The sequence below is a fragment of the Eubalaena glacialis genome, chromosome 4 (assembly GCF_028564815.1).
Source record: "Eubalaena glacialis isolate mEubGla1 chromosome 4, mEubGla1.1.hap2.+ XY, whole genome shotgun sequence".
Classification (NCBI taxonomy): Eukaryota; Metazoa; Chordata; class Mammalia; order Artiodactyla; family Balaenidae; genus Eubalaena; species Eubalaena glacialis.
Genome location: NC_083719.1, coordinates 77,491,230 through 77,512,618, shown reverse-complemented (window position 1 = coordinate 77,512,618; position 21,389 = coordinate 77,491,230). Strand labels below are relative to the sequence as shown.

The window sequence follows — 21,389 nt, the reverse complement described above, 5'->3', positions numbered from 1 at the left end:
GAGAGTACTAGAAGAGACAAAGATGAAGAAGAAAAAAAGGTTGAGATTTTAAAGAAGGCAAACCAAAGACTTCACGATTTTGCCTGGGTCTGACCTAGTGATCCTCATTTGGGTGAAGGAAAAACAACCTGTTCAGAAGTCTTTCTGAGTTAACTGCTGGTGTTTCTCTTCCACGTGGCATCAAATGTGAAGCATTTCCTTTAAAGCGTATGCCAACTTTTTTCAAAGGGAGCTTTGTTCTCAGGTGATCCAGTAATTGAAGTGTCACTGCAGAAATTGGGACAAAATTCAATTCATATTGCAGAACTCCTTATTGTGCTTCATTTTTCAGTCCCATTTCCCCTCCCCTTGTGCCTCCAAACACACTCTTCCTCCTCACTGCCAGAGTGATTTCAGAGGATTCTGTAACAAGTTCTCAGAGGTCCATTGTGAAGTAACAAAGAATCCCTGCAGTGAGCTGCAGGTTCTGTCCTTGCCTGTGTTCCTGAATGGAGGGCTGCCATCATCCCTCACTAATGGTAGAGTAGGACAAGCAGTGCCCAGGCCTGTAAGCTTGCCACGAACTAGGAACCCAAGCAAGAACTCAACATGGCAGTCAAACCTGTTGGGTGGATATGTGGGCAGGTGTTGAAGAACTTTTCTGGAAGAAGTATGCACAATCTTCTTGTAAAGGGGATATGGGTGTGGAAACTGGGAATTAAATCCCCAAGGTGGACCCAGTGTTCCATGATCTTTTAAATTATGTTTAGGGGATTTTTAGTTAAGCTTTTTTTTTTAACCCCCTAACTTCTTTTTGTCTTAGTCGAGGGAATCCAGAAAGCAATCATGGGCCTTATAGATGAGTTTAAAGATGAATTCCCTACCATCCTAAGATTATCACAGTCTAATCAGGTAATGTGATTTTATAACTTTGAAAGGATTATAAAAAGTATATGTATTTTTAGTACCAATTATTTAATTTGTGATTTTGAGATCAGTATTTGAAGCTTAGGAAAACATTACTTTCACCTCAGAAAAACACCATTTCAACTCTTACTCATTGCCTGGGGTCTACGGAAAGCAGAAAGACTGTGGACAAGGAAGTGAGGTAGAAAGATAAATAAAGTTTAAGGACAGTCACTCTACTGTCCATTAGATTGGAAATCTAGAACTTTCTCATAGATACAATTGCAATGTAGTTTACTTAAGATTTGCTTAATATAAAATCAGAAAAATACCTAGATGTACTTTAAAATCTGTGGCAATTAAGTCAGTGAAAAACCATAACTGATATAAGTTATAACAATGGAAAGATAAATATGGCATGGGTGTGTGTTTTAATGTGGAAAGAAAATAGTGATATCAATTTAAACAAAGTATATATGCATATGTTTTAAACATCTGTTGCAAAAAGGTTTTAGATATAATATTGGGACTGGAAGGAGATAGGTAGAGAATCGTAAAGACATTTAGTTAGGAAAAAGTAACATCTTGTTTAGGGGACACATGTAACCTGATTTACTCAAAAGTACACAACTCGTTTTTAAAAAATACTTATTTATTTATTTGGCTGCACCGGGTCTTAGTTGGGGCATGCGGGATCTTCGTTGTGGCATGCAGGATCTTCGTTGTGGCATGCGAGATCTTTGTTGTGGCACGCGGGATCTTTAGTTGCAGCATGCGAACTCTTAGTTGTGGCATGTGGGGTCTAGTTTCCTGACCAGGGATTGAACCCGGGCCCCCTTGCCCCCTTGTGCTCTGGAAGCACAGAGTCTTAGTCACTGGACCACAATGGAAGTCCCAAAAGTACACAACTCTTAATGGAAAAGTGTTGTTTTAGTCATTTTGGCCACAGTTGGAATAGAATATGTTGTAAAGTTATATGGTACAGTAACAACCTACTTATCCAGAAATCAGACTTTTGGCAATGTCAACATGAGGAACATAGCTAAAACCTGGAAGTAAACAAAAAAGCGCTGTGAGTAACATAGTAATCACAAAGTCTGTATATTTCATTCCAAAGGACAGGTATTAGAGCTACCTTTAACCATTCATCCAGATAACCAGACATTAGACACTTAATAAATACTTTGCCTGGAACTGGGAAGACGGAATACAGAGATTAAACAAGGCAGGGTTCCTTCAGTCAGTGAGCTTAATCTCATGGAGACAGAGTTATAAACAAGTAATTGCAATGGAATATGGTAAGAGGCATATACAATTTAGAGGAAGGAATGACTCTACATAGGGTAGTCAGAGAAGACTTCATGGAGGAAAGATGCTTAGACTGGGTCTCAGAGGATGAATTGGAATTCTCAAGGTGAAGAAAGGGATCAGGTAAGTGGGTAGGAACAGGGAAAAATATTCCAAAGGAAGCAGTGTCATGCCAAAAAAGTATGAAACATCATAGCCTGTTTCCAGAATGTTAAGTAAATTTGAATAAATGGCATCAGTCTTGGGTCTAGACTTTAGGAAGGAGTGATACTGAAACATAAGTATCTGTATGCACAGTGGTAAGATGGCATCTAGGTGGTGGCTGGCTAAGTAGGAGAGGATAAGCCTTAAAAGCTCTAGAGGGCAAAATGGATTTTGTAATTCCATATCTTAATCTTGGTGTCTAGTTGCTTCCTCTTTTTGTATTCCCCTAGTCTTGGTATAAATTCTTTTGAAATATGAGAGACTTTTCTTGGCTATGCTCTGGAGTATTAAGGAAAGAGATGCTTGGTGTAGGATGTAAAATGGTTAAGGCCAGCACAGTAGTGTCAGTAATTATTGAGAAAACCTCAAGGTAAAGCCAAGGAAGCCTAGGCCTGGAAAGCCCTGTTGTCCTTCCAAGTTGTGATTCTCCCACCATTGCCAACATTAGAGAAACTGGGTTTTATTTAATCAAAGTTGCAACTTTCTTTACAACTTCCTTCATCTCTTCCTACCCTCTGCATAGCCTCATTATCGCTAGAGCCCTAAGTATGCTTTATGTGAAATAGATTGATATTCTGATCCCCAAAGAACTCTAAATTCCTATTTTCAAATCCCTGAAGTCATTCACTTATAAGAGCTATATCCCACCCAAGAGAAGAATATAAACATAAAGTTACTTTATTTCTCATTTTCAAAACACTTACATTGTTCTTTTTCCACCATTTACTTTGAAGAAAGTGTTGCTGAGAGTGGCAGGAAACCTGAGTAGTTAGGGGATATTGTAACACATTGAAGTTATTTGCTCTTCAGAAATAAATTATCCAGAAAACAATGCTAATACTCTGTTCTTAACTAGATTATTTTTAAAGGTCAGATTATAAATGTTGCAGATTTTATTATTTCTAGTGTGGTCCATAGTTCCCAAACATACTGAAAAGAATGGTTTTAAGACTACTTAGAGGGCTTTATTAATTGGGTTGTATTTTAAATCTCTAAATTTTGTAATTGGTATTTAATTTTATTTATTTAGGAAAAAGCCATGTTGCTGGCCTGGAGTAAAAAAAAAAAAAAAAAGATTTAGAGGTTTGGTGGGAGTGATGGTGGTGGAATTTTTATAGAGGAATACACCGAGAATAATGGTTATTAAATAGTTCTTCGTGGCTAAAGATTTTGAAGGACATTTTTTTTCTGGGGCTGGGGAAAGTTAATTTTAGAATTTTGACTTGAGGTCCTGGCTTCTAAGTTCTTGTACTCTCCACTCCCTCCCTTCTAACCAGCCCAGACCCCAATACGCTCAGTATCCACATCTTTTAGTAAAAGTAACTTTTTAAGGTTTACACTTGCAAATTGCAAATGATTTCCATATGAGGACTTTAAAATATTAAACTTTTAAATTTGAACGAATGAAAAAATGCATGCTACAATTAGGGAATTAAAAATTTTTTAATTCAGATGATCTTGAATGAGAGAAATCTTTTATGGTAAACAGGGTCAATTTTGTGGGTTTTAATTATGAAAGGTGGTTATGTATTTTATTCTGTAATTATCTTGCACTTAACTGTATATTACAAAATTGAGGATTGTAGACAGAACATAATAGAATCCATGCAAAATTTTGGCTTTTACATCTGTAGATACATTTTTCTGAATTCTCTATGCTTTCTTTTTTTTTTTTTAAACATGTGGGACAAAAACTGCTGGTGTTACCAAACCAGGTTTCTTTGCCCGATATGCAGAAAGCCTAATGCTGAGACGCTGAGGTTTGCAGCAGAGAAAGGGTTTATTCAAGAGGCAGCCAAGTGAGGAAACAGGAGAGCAAATCTCTGATCCACCTCCCCAAAGGCAAGGGGCTTGGATTATTTGTGCATGAAGAGTATAGGGTAGTCAGAGATGCCGGTGAAGGTGTTTGGAGGCAGGAAAAAGGTGAGGTAATGTCTGCTCTCTGCAGGTATATCTGAGTTACATGCTTCTTCAGAGGATGTATGTTCAGAAAATGTGGGTGTTAGCATGATCTGAGGGTGGAACTTTTGGCCCTCAGATGTCAAAAGGTCACCCATTACACACTTGAGCAGGCTCAGTTGAATGGTCAAGTGGTCTTGACCAGTTTGAACTGGGCAAGATTAGCTCCATGTTTCTGAAGCAGCCATTACTGTAGTGACCCATATGTCAGAGGTGTTATCTGTATGGGGTGGTTAAAGGAGTCTTGTGATATACAGTATTTGTCTAAGCTACGTGAAGCTTGGAAGGTACACAATTTGCAGGAACAGTTAAGGCAAGCTTGATCAGTGAAGGCAGATTACAAGCATAGGGGTTTTTAACAAGACTCTCCCTTATCTGCTGTTCTGTAAGACAAGCTAAAGAATTGCTGTCAGTCACCAGTTTCTGTTAACCCTATGGGGCACAGTTTCAGAATGAGCTTTTTAACCTTGTGGGGCACGGTTTCACTGGGGATGCACCAGTGATGTCTGGAAATTACTTGTATTGGTATTGGGGTTTCTAAATATAATGAGAGTAGAACTGTAACTAGAGTGTTGTATAATTCAGTTGTATTTTTGTCTTTGGTGAGTTGTTTCTTGTGGGACACTATCATTATTGTGAAAATGTGCAGAGCACATTGTGCACTGAAATCTTTCTGGGTAGTTTCTAATTTAATATTTGTTATATTTTTCCAAAATTTATCAATACTAACTTGTTATATTTTTCTGATATTTTTCATTCATTCATTTAAATGAATATATTTATAGAGCACCTACTATGTGCCAGACACTATTCTAGGCACTGGGGAAAGATCAGTGAGCCAGATGGATATAGAACACTGCTGCCGTAAAACTTATGTCCTAAAAAAAACCCGAAACTTTATAACCTAGTCAAGTAGAAAACCAGTAAACAAGGAAAATAAACTACATATTATATTAATGGTAGGTCGTAAGGGAAAGAAAGCACATAACAGAGAAAGGATATGAAGTAGGGGTAGGGATAGGGAGAACAATTGATGGGAAAGGTAGGGTGACCAAGAGGGTCTTAGTGAGAAAGTGATTCTTGAATTAAGACTTAAAGGAAGTATCTACCTCCTAGAGTAATGAAAATAAAAACAAAAATAAACAAATGGGATCTAATTAACAAATTATTGACCCAGGGGATTTTTGCAGAAACTAACGCCTGTGGCTGTAATACGTCTCCTGTCAAAAATGTGTTAAACTTGACATTCACAGAAAGATAGACAAGATAAAAAGGCAGAGAGCTATGTACCAGATGAAGGAACAAGATAAAACCCCAGAAAAACAACTACATGAAGTGGAGATAGGCAACCTTCCAGAAAAAGACTTCAGAATAATGATAGTGAAGATGATCCAGGACCTTGGAAAAAGAATGGAGGCAAAGATCGAGACAATGCAAGAAATGTTTAACAAAGACCTAGAAAAATTAAAAAACAAACAAACAGAGATGAACAATACAATAACTGAGATGAAAAATACACTAGAAGGAATCAATAGCAGAATAACTGAGGCAGAAGAATGGTTAAGTGACCTGGAAGACAGAATGGTGGAATTCACTGCTGTGGAACAGAATAAAGAAAAAAGAATGAAAAGAAATGAACACAGCCTAAGAGACCTCTGGGACAATATTAAACACAACAACATTCGCATTATAGGGGTCCCAGAAGGAGAAGAGAGAGAGAAAGGACCAGAGAAAATATTTGGAGAGATTATAGTCGAACACTTCCCTAACATAGGACAGGAAATAGCCACCCAAGTCCAGGAAGCACAGCGAGTCCCATACAGGATAAACCCAAGGAGAAACACGCCGAGACACATAGTAATCAAGCTGGCAAAAATTAAAGACAAAGAAAAATGATTGAAAGCAGCAAGGGAAAAACGACAAATAACATACAAGGGAACTCCCATAAGGTTAACAGCTGATTTCTCAGCAGAAACTCTACAAGCCAGAAGGGAGTGGCATGATATACTTAAAGTGATGAAAGGGAAGAACCTACAACCAAGATTACTCTACCCTGCAAGGATCTCATTCAGATTTGACGGAGAAATCAAAAGCTTTACAGACAAGCAAAAGCTAAGAGAATTCAGCACCACCAAACCAGCTCTACAACAAATGCTAAAGGAACTTCTCTAAGTGGGAAACACAAGAGAAGAAAAGGACCTACAAAAACAAACCCAAAACAATTAAGAAAATGGTCATAGGAACCTACATATTGATAATTACCTTAAGCGTGAATGGATTAAATGCTCCAACCAAAAGACACAGGCTTGCTGAATGGATACAAAAACAAGACCCATATATATGCTGTCTACAAGAGACCCACTTCAGACCTAGGGACACATACAGACTGCAAGTGAGGGGATGCAAAAAGATATTGCATGCAAATGGAAATCAAAAGAAAGCTGGAGTAGCAATACTCATATCAGATAAAGTAGACTTTAAAATAAAGACTGTTACAAGAGACAAGGAAGGACACTCCATAATGATCAAGGGATCAATCCAAGAAGACAATATAACAATTATAAATATATATGCACCCAACAAAGGAGCACATCAATACATAAGGCAACTGCTAAGAGCTATAAAAGAGGAAATCGACAGTAACACAATAGTAGTGGGGGACTTTAACACCTCACTTACACCAATGGACAGATCATCCAAAATGAAAATAAATAAGGAAACACAAGCTTTAAATGACACAATAGACCAGATAGATTTAATTGATATTTATAGGACAGTCCATCCAAAAACAGCAGATTACACTTTCTTCTCAAGTGCACACAGAACATTCTCCAGGATTGATCACATCTTGGGTCACAAATCAAGCCTCAGTAAATTTAAGAAAATTGAAATCATATCAAGCATCTTTTCTGACCACAACGCTATGAGATTAGAAATGAATTACAGGAAAAAAAACATAAAAAACACAAATACATGGAAACTAAACAATACGTTACTAAATAACCAAGAGCTCACTGAAGAAATCAAAGAAGAAATCAAACAATACCTAGAAACAAATGACAATGAAAACACGATGATCCAAAACCTATGGGCTGCACCAAAAACAGTTCTAAGAGAGAGGTTTATAGCTATACAAGCCTAACTCAAGAAACAAGAAAAATCTCAAATAAACAATCGAACCTTACACCTAAAAGAACTTACACCTAAGAGAAAGAAGAACAAACAAAACCCAAAGTTAACAGAAGGAAAGAAATCATAAAGATCAGACCAGAAATAAATGAAATAGAAACAAAGAAAACAATAGCAAAGACCAATAAAACTAAAAGCTGGTTCTTTGAGAAGATAAACAAAATTGATAAACCATTAGCCAGACTCATCAAGAAAAAGAGGGAGAGGACTCAAATCAATAAAATTAGAAATGAAAAAGGAGAAGTTACAACAGACACCGCAGAAATACAAAGCATCCTAACAGACTACTACAAGCAACTCTATGCCAATAAAATAGACAACCTGGAAGAAATGGACAAATTCTTAGAAAGGTATAACCTTCCAAGACTGAACCAGGAAGAAATAGAAAATATGAACAGACCAATCACAAGTAATGAAATTGAAACTGTGATTAAAAAATCTCTCAACAAACAAAAGTCCAGGACCAGATGGCTTCACAGGTGAATTCTATCAAATATTTAGAGAAGAGCTAACACCCATCCTTCTCAAACTCTTCCAAAAAATTGCAGAGGAAGGAACACTCCCAAACTCATTCTATGAGGCGACGGTCACCCTGATACCAAAACCAGACAAAGCTCCTACAAAACAAGAAAATTACAGACCAATATCACTGATGAATATAGATGCAAAAATCCTCAACAAAATACTAGCAAACAGAATCCAACAACACATTAAAAAGATCATACACCAAGGAGCTGTTACAGTGGAGGATTACTGGACTGAATTTCAATATTATGACATAGTATGAGTGTGTTTCGTGTTTGTTAATTGCAATCATTGTTGCTTTTGTTGTGGTCATCCATTTACAATGCTTGGTGTCAGTTTATTTATCTCTTGTAAAAATAAAATACAGTGTGTGTGTGTGAAAAAAAAAACTGTCAGAAAAAAAAAAAGATCATACACCAATATCAAGTGGGATTTATCCCAGGGATGCAAGGATTCTTCAATATATGCAAATCAATCAATGTGATACACCATATTAACAAATTGAATAATAAAAACCATATGATCATCTCAGTAGATGCAGAAAAAGCTTTTGACAAAATTCAACACCCATTTATGATAAAAACTCTCCAGAAAGTGGGCATAGAGGGAACCTACCTCAACATAATAAAGGCCATATACGACAAACCCACAGGAAACATCATTCTCAATGGTGAAAATATGAAAGCATTTCCTCTAAGATCAGGAACAAGACAAGGATGTCCATTGTCACCACTATTATTCAACGTAGTTTTAGAAGTCCTAGCCATGGCAATCAGAGAAGCAAAAGAAATAAAAGGAATACAAATTGGAAAAGAAGAAGTAAAACTGTCACTGTTTGCAGATGACATGATACCACACATAGAGAATCCTAAAAATGCCACCAGAAAACTACTAGAGCTAATCAATGAATTTGGTAAAGTTGCAGGATACAAAATTAATGCACACAAATCTCTTGCATTCCTATACACTAATGATGAAAAATCTGAAAGAGAAATTAAGGCAACACTCCCATTTACCATTGCAACAAAAAGAATAAAATACCTAGGAATAAACCTACCTAGGGAGACAAAAGACCTGTATGCAGAAAACTATAAGACAGTGATGAAAGAAATTAAAGATGATACCAACAGATGGAGAGATATACCATGTTCTTGGATTGGAAGAATCAATATTGTGAAAATGACTATACTACCCAAAGCAATCTACAGATTCAATGCAATCCCTATCAAATTACTAATGGCATTTTTTACGCAACTAGAACAAAAAAATCTTAAAATTTGGATGGAGATACAAAAGACCCCGAATAGCCAAAGCAGTCTTGAGGGAAAAAAACGGAGCTGGAGGAATCAGACTCCCTGACTTCAGACTATACTACAAAGCTACAGTAATCAAGACAATATGGTACTGGCACAGAAGCAGAAACATAGATCAATGGAACAAGATAGAAAGCCCAGAGATAAACCCACGCACCTATGGTCAACTAATCTATGACAAAGGAGGCAAGGATATACAATGGAGAAAAGACAGTCTCTCCAATAAGTGGTGCTGGGAAAACTGGACAGCTACATGTAAAAGAATAAAGTTAGAACACTCCCTAACACCAAACACAAAAATAAACTCAAAATGGATTAGAGACCTAAATGTAAGACTAGTCACTATAAAACTCTTAGAGGAAAACATAGGAAGAACACTCTTTGACCTAAATCACAGCAAGATCTTTTTTGATCCACCTCCTAGAGTAATGGAAATAAAAACAAAAGTAAACAAATGGGACCTAATGAAACTTCAAAGCTTTTGCACACCAAAGGAAACCATAAACAAGATGAAAAGACAACCCTCAGAATGGGAGAAAATATTTGCAAACGGATCAATGGACAAAGGATTAATCTCCAAAATATATAAACAGCTCATGCAGCTCAATATTAAAGAAACAAACAACCCAATCCAAAAATGGGCAGAAGACCTAAATAGACGTCTCTCCAAAGAAGACATACAGATGGCCAAGAAGCTCATGAAAAGCTGCTCAACATCACTAATTATTAGAGAAATGCAAATCAAAACTACTATGAGGTACCACCTCACACCAGTTAGAATGGGCATCATCAGAAAATCTACAAACAACAAATGCTGGAGAGGGTGTGGAGAAAAGGGAACCCTCTTGCACTGTTGGTGGGAATGTAAATTGATACAGCCACTATGGAGAACAGTATGGAGGTTCCTTAAAAAACTAAAAATAGAATTACCATATGATCCAGCAATCCCACTACTGGGCATATACCCAGAGAAAACCGTAATTCAGAAAGACACATGCACCCCAATGTTCATTGCAGCACTATTTACAGTAGCCAGGTCATGGAAGCAGCCTAAATGCCCATCGACTAGACGAATGAATAAAGAAGATGTGGTACATATATAAAATGGAATATTAATCAGCCGTAAAAAGGAACGAAATTGGGTCATTTGTTGAGACGTGGATGGATCTAGAGACTGTCATACAGACTGAAGTAAGTCAGAAAGAGAAAAACAAATATCGTATATTAACGCATGTATGTGGAACCTAGAAAAATGGTACAGATGAACCGGTTTGTAGCGCAGAAGTTGAGACACAGATGTAGAGAACAAATGTATGGACACCAAGGGGGGAAAGCCGCGGTGGGGTAGGGATGGTGGTGTGGGCCTTTGGGGGCATGATCTAGATAAGAACATATGGCATAATTTATTATTTCGTCAACTCTAGTTATGTGGTAAAGCATTGTTTAACTGTCAATGAGAAAATCTCAGATTGCTCTCCTTGGAAAAGTGATTCTTTGGATAATGTTCAATTAAATTTAATAAAGGAACATTTTATTTTCTTTAAAAAAAAAAGTGTTAAACTTAAAAGCTTTTGCACAGCAAAGGAAACCATTAACACAACAAAACCCTTAGACTGGGAGAAGATATTTGCAAATGAAGCAACCGACAAGGGATTAATCTCCAAAATATACAAATAGCTCGTGTAGCTCAATATCAAAAAAACAAATAACCCTATCAAAAATGGGGGAAAGATCTAAATAGACATTTCTCCAAAGATGACATACAGATGGCCAAGAAGCACATGGAAAGATGTTCAACATTGCTAATTTTTAGAGAAACGCAAGTCAAAACTGCAATGAGGTATCACCTCACACCAGTCAAAAAAATCTACAAACAATAAATGCTGGAGAGGGTGTGGAGAAAAGGGAACCCTCCTACAGTGTTGGTGGGAATGTAAATTGGTGCAGCCACTATGGAGAACAGTATGGAGGTTCCTTTAAAAACGTAAAATAGAACTACCGTATGACCCAGCAATCCTGCTGCTGAGCATATACCCGGAGAAAACCATAATACAAAAAGATACATGCACCCCAGTGTTCATTGCAGCACTATCTACAATAGCCAGGACATGAAAGCAACCTATGTCCATCAACAGAGGAATGGATAAAGAAGATGTGATACATACATAACACATGGACTATTACTTAGCAATAAAAAAAGAACAAAATAATGCCATCTGCGGCAACATGGATGGACATAGAGATTGTCATACTGAGTGAAGTAAGTCAGACACAGAAAGGCAAATATATGATATTGCTTATATGTGGAATCTAAAATAAAGGGGGGGTACAAATGAACTTACTTACAAAAATAGAAGTAGAGTCACGGATGTAGAAAACAAACTTATGGTTACCAGAGGATAAGGGGGGGAGGAGGGATAAATTGTGAGATTGAGATTGACATATACACACTACTAAATATAAAATAGATAACTAATAAGAACCTACTGTATAGCACAGGGAACTCTACTCAATACTCTGTAATGGCCTATATGGAAAGAGAATCTAAAAAAAAAAAAGAGTGGATATATGTATATGTATAACTGATTCACTTTGTACACCTGAAACTAATACATTATAAATCAACTATATTCCAATAAAAATTAAAAAAGTAAAAGACTTGAAGGAAGTGAGGGAGCAAACCTTGGTGTCCTTGAGAATCAAATGGCATAGTTAGTTCAAAGTCCCTGAGATGGGAGTATACCTAACAAGTTCAATAAATAATGAAGGAGGAAAAGGGAGAGAAGAAGACTGTGAGGCCAGGGAGGTAAAGAAGAGGCAGTCTTTGTAGGACTTTGTAGACCATTGTATGTACTTTGGCTTTTACACTGAGTGCAACAGGAGCCCACTGAAGTGGTTGAGCAGAAAAGCAAGATCTGATGTGATCTAAGTTTTAATTGTGTCTCTTTGGCTGATGTGCTGAGGAACAGAATGAAAGGGAAGGGTGGAAGCAGGGAGGCCATTGAGGAGGCTAATTTTCAAGTCTGGAGACGAGATGACAGTGGTATATAAATAAAATGGACTGAGTGTTGGTACTGGGGCTAGTGAGGAGTGGTCAAATTCTGGGACTATTCAGACAAAGAACTGAATAAGATGTGCTGACAGGCTGGTTTTATAGATGTAGGGTAGTAAAAAGCTGATGTTACTAGAAATTGGAGTTCAGCATTAAAACTGCTGATGATAGAAAAATGGGCATGGCTCTGGAAAAAAGAAAAGTAATGGGGAAAGCAGGATGTATATTCAAAGAATGGAGCTCAAATAGAGAAATATGGAGCAGGATTCTTGCATCAATCTGATTAAATGATGCTAAGTTTCTTTTGGTAAATGGTCTTTAAGTACCTTTGTTTATCTCTGAGGTGTTGGTGGTGGTTGGGAGTTGGACTTTCTTTTCTGACATTTGCTGATATGCTCAGATGATGAGCATATGACAAAAAATCTCATCTGAATTTGCACACTTTGCCACTGATTCCAGGATGCTTAGGCCAAGGGTCAAAAAATTTAAAAGGGAAAAGAAGGAAATGAGGACTTCTTAATTTCAGTTCAACATTTAAATTTACACATATGGTTTGGTAGGAAAATACATAGCATAGATAGTAGACAAAAAGGAAAAGCTGGTACCTCAGAGGGGAAAACCTTTTATTTAAAAATTATCTGTTAGAGCTAATTTAAAAAATAACTCACTGAAAGTAAGAGTGAATTGGAACCATCATCATAAACAGGTGACTTTTTTAAAAAGAAGAACGTCTCCTTCTGCATCTTAAGGAATGTAAGTAGCTCTTCCGTGCTGTCACCTTTGTATTCCCAGAGCCACGAAGAACCATTGACCATGCACCCCCGTGCCCAGATTTGGTTTCTAATGTACTGTTCTTCTTAAAAGCAATAATGGTCTTCTTGGGAACAAATTGATTTCATGTTTTGGGGCAGGGAAAATAAAAGGGGTCAGAAACATACTTTGTTGTTAGAAATAATTCTTTCAGTTATCTAGGAAAGTATCAAAAAAGGAAGGCATTTTAAAAGGGAAGTGCAGTCATATTGTAACCATTTAAGCATTAAAGGGAAACAAAGATGATATTAATTAGGAACAAGTTGAGTCTGTTGGAAAAAGCCATAAACTCAGGAGGAGACTAAAATGAGAAAGATAAGACAAAATGCGCTAAAGCATTATTATAATGCACTCGAATTTTTTAAAATATTGTCTATAATAAATGCTGTATTTTGATGAACACAGATTATATGAACCTTACAGGAGAGTTTTGATTAATAGATTATTTATTACAAATAGGCTTATTTTTCTACAGAGATAAAAATTTAGAATTTGTAAAAGAGAGGAAAGTTGAATGGATCAATCTAGTATAATGTTTGGGGGAATGCATCAAGACTGGTTAATAGAAATACATGTGTAAAGTCAGTGAATCCAGGCCAACACGTACAGATCACTAAGATTTTGTAAAGGAACTCACAAAGTAAGGAGAGGGAAACTACAGAATGTTGTTTTGCAACTGAAGAAATGAAGGGTCCCTAAAACACTGAATGACCACATAGACAAGGTTTCACTAAAGATGGAACTGCACATATCCAACTCCTGTTTGCCCTGGCAATGTGGTCCTCACCTTCTGGTTACAAATTATAATGAGAGAAAACACAGTACTGTCGGCCCTTGGTATCCAGGGATTCAAGCAACCTCTGATTGAAAATATTCGGGGGAAAAAAAAATTCCAGAAAGTTCCAAACAGCAAAATTTAAGTTTGTTGATTTACATAGCACTTACATTGTATGAGGGTTTATAAGTAATCTAGAGATGATTTAAAGTATAAAGGAGGATGTGCATAGGCTATACGCAAATACTATGCCATTTTATGTAAAGAACTTAAGCATCCACGGATTTTGGTATCCTCAGGGGTTCTGGAACTAACTAATCCACATGGGATGCCTAGGGACAACTGTAAATTGTAATCAGAGGTAAAACCAAACTTACTCCAGCTGCTCCACCTTGAGGAGGAGTTGGGAGGAAGAGTCAGTGCAACAAAGCATAACGTCACAAGAGAAATTGAATCTGTATGTGCAGGAACTTTGGTTACTGCAGACAATGTGGTTTCTCTTCAAGGTGTGCATGCAACCAGCTTAGATAATATCAAGTGATTGCACCTGTGTGTTCTTTTCACTTGTTCTACCTACCATATAACTGCTTGTAAGGATTGCTGTGCTCTAAAGTGGCTTGGAATTATAGCAACTGTAGCAGCCCACAACTTAGCCCATCCTCTACTGTTCTACTGACGAGGAGGGTTGAGACCACAGGTGGGCTAATGGGACTTTTTTGTTAAAGTTAATAGATTAAGCCACAGTAGGACACCAGGTGTTGCAGAAATACATCTTCATTGACAGGCTAGAACAGCTTTTGGTTATCTTCAATGACAAATGCTGAAGACTAAGAGAAGTACTGAACTTTGTCAAAACAGCACTAATGACAAAAACAGCACTAATAAAATTATGACTTCAGGATAAAAGTTGAGGCATTTAAAATAAATATACAGCATGTTAGCTCTTAAACAAATATATGATGCTTATTGTAGACCAAAAAATCCAAAAGATGTTTTGCACTTATATATTTGTACTCAATAATTAAATGAGATTCAAAGTTGCTTCTTTGTGTTATTAACCAACTCTTTCCCCCAAGTTATATACTGAAAAGCCAGAATAGCTCATAAAATTACTTAAATGAATAATGGAAATTATACTTGTCTGTTGCCTGGAATGCAGTCTAACCTGTGCTAGAACAGAGAAAGAACTACATGTCCTGTGTTTTAGAAATGCCAGAAATATTTTCTGTCAGAATGCTCATAGAAGATTTGAAGTTTTCAGAACTAAAAGTTTTGTAAGCTTGTGGATTAGTATATAGGGTTTTTGTTTCATTTTTCTTTAAACTGTACAATGCATTGTGTATGTATGCTATATTTTAACATTAAAAAATTTACAGTAAATTGTACATTATGATTATGTATATATGCTATATTTTATATACAAGGATGTCCACTCTCACCACTTTTATTCAAAAGTAGTTTTCAAAAGTAGTTTTGGAAGTCCTAGCCACAGCTACCAGAGAAGGAAAAAAAATCAAAGGAATCCAAATTGGAAAGGAAGAACTAAAACTGTCACTGCTTGCAGATGACATGATACTATACATAGAAAATCCTAAAGACACCACCAGAAAACTACTAGAGCTCATCAATAAATTTGGTAAAGTTGCAGGATACAAAAGTAATATTTAAAAATCTGTTGCATTTCTGTACACTAACAACAGACTATCAGAAAGAGAAGTTAAGGAAACAATCCCATTTATCATTGCATCAAAAAGAATTAAAAAAAAAAAAAGAATAAAATACCTAGGAATAAACCTACCTGTGGAGGTAAAAGACCTGTACTTGGAAAACTATAAGACACTAATGAAAGAAATTGAAGACACAAAAACAGATGGAGAGATATACCATATTCTTGGATTGGAAGAATTAATATTGTTAAAATGACCATACCACCCAAGGCAATCTACAGATTCAGTGCAATCCATATCAAAATATCAATGACATTTTTCGCAGAACTAGAACAAATAATTTTAAAATTTATATGGAAACACAGAAGACCCCAAATAGCCAAAGCAATCTTGAGAAAGAAGACCAGACTGGAGAAATCAGGCTCCTGGACTTCAGATTATACTACAAAGCTATACTAATCAAAACAGTATGGAACTGGCACAAAAACAGACACATCGATCAATGGAATGGAATAGAGAGCCCAGACATAAACCCACACACTTATGGTTAATTAATCTATGACAAAGGAGGCAAGAATATACAATGGAGAAAAGACAGTCTCTTCAATAAGCTGTGCTGGGAAAACTGGACAGCTACTTGTAAAAGAATTAAATTAGAATGTTCTCTAGCCCCACATACAAAAATAAACTCAGAATGGGTTAAAGACCTAAATGTAAGACTGGATACTATAAAACTCCTGGAGGAAAACATAGGAAAAACACTCTTTGACATAAATAGCAGCAATATTTTTTTTTTGATCCATCTCCTAAAGCAAAGGAAACAAAAGCAAAAATAAACAAATGGGACCTAATTAAACTTAAAATCTTTTGCACAGCAAAGGAAACCATTGACTAAACAAAAAGACAACCTACTGAATGGGAGAAAATATTTGCAAATGATATGACTGGTAAGGAGTAATGTCCAACATATAGAAACAGCTCATACAACTCAACATTTAAAAATCCAACAACCTGATTTAAAAATTGGCAGAAGAACTGAAAAGACATTTTTCTAAAGGGGAAATGCAGATTGCCAACAGGCACATGAAAAGATGCTCAACGTTGCTAATCATCAGGGAAATGCAAATCGAAACCACAGTGAGATATCTCCTCACACCTGTCAGAATGGCTGTCATCAAAAAGAACACAAATAAATGTTGGTGAGGATGTGGAGAAAAAGGAACCCTCCTACACTGTTGCTGGGAATGTAAATTGGTGTAGCCACTATGGAAAACAGTATGGAGATTTCTCAAAAAACTAAAAATAGAACTGTCATATGACCCAGCAATTAGACTCCTGGGTATATATCCAAAAAATCAAAAACACTAATTTGAAAAGATACATGCACCCCAATGTTCATAGCAACATTATTTACAATTGCCAAGGTATGGAAGCAACCTAAGTGTCCATCAACAGATGAATGGATAAAGAAGATGTGGTGTATATATACAATGGAATATTAGCCATAAAAAAGAATGAAATTTTGCAATTTGCAGCAAAATGGATGGACTTGGAGGGCATTAAAGTGAAATAAGTCAGACAGAGAAAGACAAATACTGTATGTTATCACTTATATGTGGAATCTAAAAAATACAACAAACTAGTGAATAAAACAAAAAAGAAGCAGACTCACAGATACAGAGAACGAACTAGTGGTTACCAGTGGGGAGAGGGAAGGGGGGGGCAACATAAGGTTAGGGGATTGGAAAAAAGGGGTTATTATGGGATTATATGAAATCATGTATGTTAAACTTTTGAAAATTGTAAAGCACTGTAGAATTTAAAGAACTTTTCATTCAATTTAAAAAAACCCAGATATCTCAAGTTGATGAATTTAGCACTTTTCTGTGTATGGAAAGATGCAAGAGTCTGGGATCATTAAAATCATTCCTTTGATATGCACCTTAACTAATAAAAAAATTTTAAAGTAAATTGTACATTATGTATTATATATATATGCTATATTTTATCATTTAAAAATTTTAAAGTAAGCTGGGAAAATATTTGTAACAGTTTTGAATAAGAATTATTATTTGAACAATTCAAACAATGATATTTGAATACAAATTGTTTACTTTTGGGACTTCCCTGGTGGTGCAGTGGTTAAGACTCTGCGCTCCCAATGCAGGGGGCCGGGGTTCGATCCCTGGTCAGGGAACTAGATCCCACATTCATGCTGCAACTATGAGTTCACATGCCGCAACTAAGAGTTCACATTCCACAACTAAGGAGCCCATGTGCCGCAACTAAGGAGCTGGAGAGCTGCAACTAAGGAGCCTGTGAGCCACAACTAAGGAGCCCGCCTGCACAACTAAGATCCAGTGCAACCAAATAAATAAATACGTATTAAAAAAAAAGATTGTTTACTTTTTTTTTTTTAACATCTTTATTGGAGTATAATTGCTTTACAATGGTGTGTTAGTTTCTGCTTTATAACAAAGTGAATCAGTTATACGTATACATAATGTTCCCAAGATTGTTTACTTTTGAAAGAGCTCTTTTTTAAAAAATCAATGCAAAAAACAGATAAATCCAGAGAGAAAAATGAAAAATTTATATCTTTAGGCTACTAACTTAATTCTGGATATTTATCCTAAGGAAAAAATCATATATTCATATAAAGATTTAAATACCTGGGGTGGGACCAATGAGTTGTAAGGAGGGTGGGAGATAATTATTGGACACTTAGTATCAGGCACAGTGTACAGTTATGTGGTACTTGTCTCTGCCTGAAGTAGATTTTAATAATGCACTGGAAACAAATGGGTGGTTGCTGGTAGGGTGAGGGGGGATGGAGGGAGGGAGCAGTGTGAGCGAAACAGGTGAAGGGAATTAAGAGGTACAAATCTCCAGTTCTATAATAAGTAATGGGGATACAATATACAGCATAAGGAAGATGATCAATAATATTGTAATAACTTTGTATGGGGACAGATGGTTACTAGACTTGTGGTATTCATTTCATACTGTTTGCAAATGTCAAATTATATAGTATACCTGAGACTAACAATATTGTACATCAACTATACTTCAAATAAAAATTTTTTTAATAAATAAATACTGCACTGGAGAATCACACATCAGTCACTTTTCAAAGGCTTATTTTCCAGAAAAGAGAACCCGTGCAAAAAACATCCAAAATCAGAATGGCTGTCGCTTTAGCCAAGATCAACCGAGGAACATTAATTCGAGGATTAAACAGCATATCCAGATCCTCCAAATCAGTTGCCAAACTTCTGCAGCCTCAGCTTGCTTGCAGACTTTTAGAGTTAAGGGACATATCTCATCGTCTGCTCAAGGAAGTTAATACACCAAAGCAACCCCTATATAACCTGCAGGTAAGTAAATACTGCATTTGCACAGGCTATGGATCTTGTTTTAGGAAGTATTTTGAAATTGTAAGATTTGGAAAATGAAAATGTAGCACATTTGGTTGTCCTAGATGTAAAACAAGAATAGTTGGATAAGAGAAATAAATAGATGGGCCTTTTTTCAGTATAGTATATTCTCTCGTTTAAATGAATGTGAAAAAGGAAGTAATGCAGACTTTTTTCTCCCTTGTTATTTGATTGAACTAAATGAAACTATCAATTTCAAATGGTTCAACCTAAATATAAGCATGCAAATTACCACTTATGTCAAATCTGAAAGAAATTCTACAACAAGCCTTAAAAATGATTGTGCTTTGTGTCCTTTTCCCCATAACCTTGTTATGTTTCCAAGATAATCTTTGACATAACATATTGAGTATATTTAGCTATAAACTCATTTTGATAGATCTGTCAATGTCCAGATCTGTTTCAAATACGTGTTCTATGTTGTTTTATTGAGGCCCTGTTATATTTTGTCATAGTTTTTCGGGACCAGTTTCTTTTTTTCTGAACTTTATGGCACAGAACTCTGGGTTTTTCAATCTGGGCATTACTCAAAGCATCCCTTTGTTGAAGAGAGAGTTAAGCCAGAAAGGAGATGTATTAGTTCTTATACACGAACAATCCAGAGTTGAGAAGGTTTCAGGCATAGCTGGATATAGGTACTCAAATGATACCTTTAGGATCCTGTTTCTCTCTTTTACTGATCTCTTGGCTCTGCTTTCTCTGTGTTGACTCCATTCATAGACTGACTTTTCCCTCGTGGTCACAAGATGATTTGCAATTGTTCCCAGGCTACATCCTTCCAGGTTCAATTACAGCAGAAAAGAATGAGTCCTTGACCCAGCATTCCTGGCCAAGTCCTGAGGTTCACTCTTAGAAAATGGCTTACCTCTAAACCAGGGAAATGGGGGTGCATTGATTGGCCTAGGACTTGATTACCTGCTTCATTTCTAGAGTAGGGGTTGGAGCCCCATCCAGACAACATGACTTAAGAATGGGGAAAGGATGAATCCTCAAACAAAAATCTGTGTTGTTTTAAGAAGATGAGAAAATAGATGATGGGTGGCTAAAATAAACAAAATATTCAGTATATAGGAATCTCTTTTTAATCAAAGATTTTGACATTTCCAGAAATCATCAGATATTTCAATTATGAATTGCCTGAGACAACATTTATACAAGCCTCCTTTATAATACCTGATGTTTGAGAAAGTAAAAAATGGTTTCTGTTTGTTAACCATTGGATTTCTGAGCACAATAAGGCTTATTCCTGTATCTTTAGATCATCAAAAAGAAACATAGCTTGGAAAGATGCAAGATACAAACAAAAAGAAACATAGAACTGTATTATTTTAAATTCCCAATGAAATGTCTTTCTGAATCTAATGTTTTGCCTCGCTGTTTCTTTCCTTGCATTGTTAGACCCATAGTTTTTATAGAGAGTTGATATAAGAAGTGCCCTTTGAAGAATATTTCTGTATTTATTACGAAATTATGTTTAAAGACACTGTCCATTACTGTTATTCAAAGTCTTTCTTTTTTCTCCTCTTTGCTAAGTTAAAACTGTGAAGGAGCTGAGATTTTACACTATTTATGAGCCAACAAGTTAGCCTGCCACAGTTATAGAAATACATAGGCACACACACTGACAGAAGAGACAAGCAAAAGCAGCAGCCAGAGCAGTATCTTGTGTCAGTTCCCACAGGGCAATGTGGTGACAGCCAGATGTTACCTATGCATGTAGTAAGTTACATTGCAGGAGAGGAACCTTGAAATCAGGAGACTCATCTTTTTATAGGGATCCTGGCACATCTGCCCAGCATCTGAGAGAGAAAGGGGGGGAGGGAGAGGGGGAGAGAGAGAGAAACAAATGTTTCTGGAGGGTAAGAAGAAGGTTTTATGTTTAGTGCCCTGTGACGTATCTTGGGAAGTACATCTCTAGATCTCTCCAAAGGAATATACTTCCTCTAGCTTACAAAGCTGTTTGCTATTCAACCATATCCTTTGCTCAGAAGGCCCAATCTGCACAGCTGGGGGGTCCCCAACCCAGTTAGGAACTGGGCTGCACAGCAGGAGGTGAGTGGTGGGTGAGCAAGCGAAGCCTCTTCTGTATTTACAGCCACTCCCCATCACTCGCATTACCGCCCGAGCTCTGCCTCCTGTCAGATCAGTGGCGGCATTAGATTCTCATAGGAGCGTGAACCCTACTGTGAACGGCGCATGCGAGGGATTTAAGTTGCATGCTCCTTATGAGAATCTAATGCCTGGTGATCTGAGGTTGAGCTGAGG

The 21,389-nt window shown here is 36.6% G+C and overlaps 1 protein-coding gene across 5 annotated transcripts in view; it reads left to right on the top strand.

Annotated features, from left to right (window-relative positions):
* The window catches only part of SPATA9 (spermatogenesis associated 9), a 78,021-nt gene that overhangs the window by 43,118 nt on the left and 13,514 nt on the right, over positions 1 to 21,389 (top strand). For 4 of the 5 annotated variants that reach the window (XR_009700820.1, XR_009700823.1, XR_009700822.1 and 1 more), the window contains exon 3: positions 18,837 to 18,918. Coding sequence is in view for 1 of the 5 variants with exons in the window: in XM_061189461.1 (XP_061045444.1) it covers positions 589 to 649; positions 803 to 891; positions 18,837 to 19,064 (378 nt within the window). In the remaining 4 variants the exon portion in view is untranslated. Of the gene's footprint in view, positions 1 to 588; positions 650 to 802; positions 892 to 18,836; positions 19,065 to 21,389 lie in introns of those variants that run through there. The other variant, XM_061189461.1, reaches the window with a different exon arrangement.